Source organism: Pseudonaja textilis, chromosome 1 (genome assembly GCF_049901715.1).
Source record: "Pseudonaja textilis isolate UNSWEBS1 chromosome 1, rPseTex1.2, whole genome shotgun sequence".
In the NCBI taxonomy this organism is placed as follows: domain Eukaryota; kingdom Metazoa; phylum Chordata; class Lepidosauria; order Squamata; family Elapidae; genus Pseudonaja; species Pseudonaja textilis.
The window spans coordinates 40,630,619-40,636,706 of NC_141990.1; the positions used below are offsets into that span (position 1 = coordinate 40,630,619).

A 6,088-nucleotide genomic window follows, 5' to 3' on the forward strand; every position below is an offset into this window, starting at 1 on the left:
CGGCGTATATATAAACACGATTTAAGTAAGATTTTTTTTTGCCAAACTGAGGAGCAGGTCCAAGTCTTTCTAAATCTTAAGTGAATAATTTAATTATTTTGTTTTTAAATTTTATTTTATTGTACCCAGCAGAATAATGCATATTTCCGTCTCCCTTTCAATCTCAGAACAACCTCTGAGATAGGTTAGCTTGCAAAATGGCTGTTATATCTGAATGAGGATGTGAACATAACTCTGCCCATTACCAAACCACCTCTCCACTCTAACCATTAGATTGCACTATTGTTATTCTTCCTCTTCCCAGTTCATATTAAAATTGCTTCCTCAAGCCAGCAATGCAAATATTAAAACTGAGTGTCCTACTCAAGGTATGATGAAGATTCTAAAACAGAGGGATTTTATGATAAACAGACTGATTTAGATAAGATTTTGACAGGTACTGATGAAAAGGTGATTAAAAAACTATATGGTTATTTATTGGGAATTAAGCTAGAGGAAGAACAAGTTAAAGAAACTATGATTGCTTGGGAGAGGAATTTTGGATATGGGATTGATTTAGAGAAATGGCAGAAAATTCATATATGATACACATGTTCAAAATAAAAGGATGACTACCAACCATACAGATTTAAGCCATTTTAGCTAAATTAGCTAAGCTGAGCAGACCATGTCTTCAATGTAACTGAACATTATGTTTCATTAAAATTCACGTTAACCCTAATAAATACATATGTATAGGTGGTGTGGCAAAAACCAGGCTCACTTAAAATAACCAAATCACACTGAAGATACAACATAGATTTATTAGCATAAAAACAGTAAAATAATATACATTGAACTCATGTCCCAGCTGGGCAGACTTGACCAAAAGCAGAATCGTAGCCTATATGCCTTTGACGACTTACATTTCAAACATAAGGAAAGGGGAAAAGGCACAGGATAAATTGGGTAGGTGACTTTGGGCCAGGCATTTTCTCTCAGCCAACCCACCTCACAGGGCAGCTGTTGTGGGGAAAATAGGAGAAGGGAGGTGTGTTGGATATGTTCTCCACCTTGAGTTATTTCTAAAATTAATAATAAAGGCAGGATACAAATAAATAAAATGATACTGGAATGTTTTTGATGAACCCATCTTTGTAACATTTATAACTTCCTACTAGGTTGGTATGCTGGTTATACTACTTTTGAAATATGGTCTGTAAAAATAAACAATTTGGTTTAGTGTCTGATTCTTCCCATTACTATTCAGAATCAATTTTGCTTGCTGGAAATATTTTTTTACAAGGTATTGGTTGGGGATGAGGGAATCCCATAGGTTTGGTATTGAATGCAACTCATATCTGGTGTGTGGGGAGTATATTTATTAGTTGACAATTATATCCTATGGTTCAGTTATTGGCATCAAAGTTAAATAGAGTATTCATATGGGTTATCCATTTTTAAGATATTCAACTCAAAGGGGCATTTTGTTGGCCCCAGAGCCATTGGTGTTTGTGAAAATTAAAAACCAATGATATGGGCACCAGGATAGATCCTCTAAACAATCAAAATTAATACTATCACAATAAAAATTTCAACTTAATAAAAGCTATTAATTAAAACATGATTAAAATTATAGTGATTGCCCCTTTTTAATGATTTCTTTAAAATTTGACATTGCACCTACAATTTGGCAGAAAAAAAATCAAACCAATACAACTCTATCCAGTTCAGTCATGTAGCCTACAGGCCAGTGTAATTCCCTCTGCAATTAAAAACTTGCTTGTTTTTTTCAACAGATAAAAATGCACAAACATATTAACCATCAGATATTGTAGAAATGTATATAAGAGACTAACAAAATAAAATCCAGAATACGAATATAACAAATTAGGAACTCTGCATTCTTTAACAAGTAATACCTCTATACTAATTGTACCTAATCAAGCTAGATATTTATTTTAAAAATATTAATGCTATCTTAAATTTAAGCTATATTAAAAATGTCTATTTATGTAAAAACAATTATCAATCAAGGTACAGTATTTATGTGCAACCAATCCAGCAGAATGACATTCAATGCTCATGTACTGTTATTTGCAAGCCTTTGTTGCAAGGAATTCTAGTATGTAACACAAATGAATTGAACCTGCCTATTGCTGTAATTGGATTGCCAAAACTACACAGTATTATATTTAAATTTTCAATTATCCTATAAAACATCATATGCCAATTTTATTGAGAGTTTGCTGGTATGTTCAGCAATCCTTATTCTTGATGTAACAGTAGCTTAGTTGTTGGAAAAGTTAAATTATCTACTACACACTTCATTTTTTCTAAAATAATTATGGTGAACAAATATTTCTTACTCCAAATAAATATAGCCATTAATGCAGATTTAAATTTAGATCTAAGATAGCACAATTGTCCCATGCAAGTTCTCTAGAAGTCTGCCATCGTATTATCAGTAATGATATTTAGCGATTGATTCAAAGTTCAAAGTGGGTCAATTTAAAAAAAAGCATAATAATTAAACTGATGTTTGCTTGTAGTTTTTTGTATCCAAGACTTTCTTTCCACACATTGCACAGATACCTGTTAATAAAAAGCACAGGAATACTGAAATTACTTTTGATCATCCAGGATAACTTATTTCTCAGTGACCAAATACACTTTAAAGGGAAGAAACTGGGTTTAGGGCAAATATTTCACCTTTTTTGTATGCACATCCCTGGCAGTAATGAGAGCCTGGCTGATGAACTGAACTTTTACAAATCCGGCATATTGCAAATTTGTTTTTGCCGTAAGGATCAAATCTAAGAAGATAAAAACAAGTGTATTAGCTGTTTATCAAAATGATTTTTGTTTACTTTCATGTATTTGCAGTAAATGGGGTCAGAGGGAGGCGGTCACAAATCCCCCAAGAAAGCTAATAAATGACCCAATAGTGTTTGTCACTTTGAACTATCACTATATATTTGCACAACAATAATATATATATATATTGTAACAACAATATATATATAATATATATATATATTGTTGTGCATATATAAATTATTCATGTGTCCATGTTTTTTCTTATACCTTTTCTTTTCTACCTAGGCTCAATCAGACCATATGACATATGCATGATAATTTCCCAGTCTTTTATTTAGTTGTTCAGTGTCTTACAAAATTACCATGATCTACCCCAGTGTTTTTAAACTTGGCAACTGTAAGATGGGCTTCAGGGAATTCTGAGAGTTGAAGTCCACACATCTGAAAGTTGCCAAGTTTGAAAAACACTGATTTAGCCATTGCTCTTCAGGATGCAGTGATATTGGCAAAGAGTTACAGGTGCTAAAAGTACAGTGCAGTGGGAAAAACTTCTATGCCAACTCTAGGCTGTAAGAAGTAGGAGTGACTATATGTGGAAATAGGAAAGAGACTAAAATTCAGAAGAATGAATAAGCAAGTTCACAATTTTTCCAGCATTTGATTCATTTGGTAAGTGAATTAAGATTTTAATTACCTTGCCTTTTTTGACGTCAATGCCTTGTTTTCATTTAATTTTCTCCCACCACTTTCTATAAATAAAAACATAATTTTGAAATCACTTCAAATTAAAGTTGAAGCCATTAAAAAGAAAAATGAATGTCCAGAATACTCAGCAATAAACATGAAAATGAGCAAGACATCCTAGGAATGCTGAATTTTTTTCCAACCACATCTTAATCACGTCCTTTTATTTTTTTACTACCACCTAACTACTTGTGAGACTGATCTACCATTAGATAAGTAAGACTTCTACATATACAATGGGATTTTGTCTTTCTTCTGCATCTACATAAGTCCACAAATCTTTTCTCCTAAGTTTTAAGAATGTATATGAACTGAAGGAATTTTGTTTCGATTCAGTATGACATATCCCTAGATACAACATTTTGCATTAATCTTCCTTCCACAATTTAATAATTTCTGTGATTGGTTTTTCCTTGCTAATCTCAGTAGTAGATCCTGTTCTTTTTAGCAATTTGAACAACCAAAACAGAAAGTGTACGTTGCTAAAGATCAAAGCAGAACTGTGGGGGAGTCAAATTCATTTAAAAACTACTTCAAAACAGGAAAATAACTAAAATCAGGACATTGTGTATCTGTAGGATATTTAACAGGTTTTCATAATCTAATATGATTAAGAATGCTTGCATCATAGGACATGTAATATTGCTATCAATATTTGTACAACCAGAAGTCTAATGCAGATCTAAATTTTGTGATATTTAAGAATACCTGTTGTGTTTCTTGCACCATCTTTCCAGGTATCAGGTGTAATTACTATACCAAGTTTTCTTTCACCTATGGAGTAGCATTGAAAAGACAGAATAAAAATTATGATAATATAATAGATTACAACAGCACAATATATTCAGGTCAGGTCATCTTACAGAACTGATAATAATACAAATATTAGTAATACGAAGTACCACATTCCATGTAGCTTATTTTTTCTATAACTATAACTCAAGGAAACTTGAAAACCATTGAAGATACATGGAATTTATAAAATCTGTCCTCTGACTCTAGAAATTGCTCTTAGGGATTTTGTTAGTTTTTGATGCCAATACATGTTTTTAAAGCTGTGAGGTATTGATTCTTCTAAACACAGTAGAGATTACTTATCAATAACTATAAACAGCTCTCTGACAAATAACTACAAGAAAATATGATTAAATGAAAACAGGACATAAATATAAAAATAACAAATGTAAATGTAAACAAATAGTAGTTTGCAGATTTTGAGGCTTACTGGTATATAGCAAATTGATATATGTAAACAACGATAGTTTGGGATCTAGATTTTTTAATGCATATCTTATTATATATTAATAACATTAATATTATTTTGAGTAAAAAATCTTATAGTCACTACAGTGTAATTATCTAGTTACCATAACCTTTGTGTAGTTAAGTTGTAGGAATGGTAAAACTGTAACCCTACACCACTACACAATCCTTTGGGTTAAGAAAAGTTGTATTGATAACCTTGAATCTTGGTTTTGAAATGAGCTCAGCTGGTATCTTTCAGGTTCAGTTCTCTTTTTCCGATCTACATTATGAATTCTGTAACTAATAATCCCCAAAGCTGACAAAAAACTATAGCATAACAAACCTCTCCTACTGTTGTACCTGGTCAATACATTCTAGGTGTTTTGTTACCAGTGATTTTCAGAACAGCTGTCATTGCTAGGATTTACTGAAAATTTTACAGTATTCACTATTTGGGGGATCAAAACATCCAATAAACAGCAACCTTCAAGACACTTGCCCCTTTAAGTCACTTTTAAATGCTTTGAACCCTCATTCATAGTATATTCATAACAATAGTGTTACTGTACACCTCCAAACACAACAATCTGAGTCATGTGTACTCACAGACCCAAATCGTACTAAGTGCACTCAGGACGGCAACCTAAAAGCAGCTGTCCCAAAATTTCTGATGTAAGTATCACACAAAGAAGTAAATCCTTGGCTTTTACAGCAGGCAGCCCTCCGATTTTGCTTGGGACACTGATCTGAGTATCTGCATTAGATAGTGTCATCGACGCAATGCGCCTGAATTTGGGCAAAGCCCGGGAGACAGTGGAGGATTTTGCGTGTGTGTGTGTGTGTGTGTGTGTGTTGCTATGGTCCATAGGTTCGTGAAGAGTCAGATAACGACTGAACAACAACAACAAATGATTTGAACACTCTAGGTCCCGACTCCTTCAGACATACAACTAGATTTCCTTACTCGGGGGGGCGGGGGGGGAGTAACTGTTCCTTGAACCCAAAATAGAAGCGTCTGTCAACCCGAATTTTACCCCTTTCTCAGGAAGGGGCAGCTTCCCCCCTTCCAAAAAAAAAAATCCCTGTACCTGTTAAAGGAACCTTCTCACTTTACACCGCCCGTTCTCCCACCGTCACCCGTCCCTTCAACTCACACTTCTCGCACACCATGACGAAGGCCTAAAACACCAACCGAAGCCGGCGAAAAACAACAGCAACCGTCAGCAGCCAGCCGGGAGGAGCTCGAACTTCCCCACCACCACAGCAACAACAACAAGGTTCCACGGCCGAACCTCCGTGA

At 34.1% G+C, this 6,088-nt stretch overlaps 1 protein-coding gene across 1 annotated transcript; it reads right to left on the minus strand.

Annotated features, from left to right (window-relative positions):
* Nucleotides 1-783: 783 nt before the first annotated feature.
* On the minus strand, nt 784-6,084 carry CRIPT (CXXC repeat containing interactor of PDZ3 domain). The gene is made up of 5 exons (XM_026695864.2): nt 5,943-6,084; nt 4,252-4,317; nt 3,494-3,548; nt 2,692-2,795; nt 784-2,574 (listed from the first exon to the last, which is right to left on the minus strand). Exons 1-5 carry the CDS (start codon nt 5,956-5,958, stop codon nt 2,510-2,512), a joined length of 306 nt encoding a protein of 101 aa, XP_026551649.1. The 5' UTR covers nt 5,959-6,084; the 3' UTR covers nt 784-2,509.
* Between the last annotated feature and the right edge of the window lie 4 nt (nt 6,085-6,088).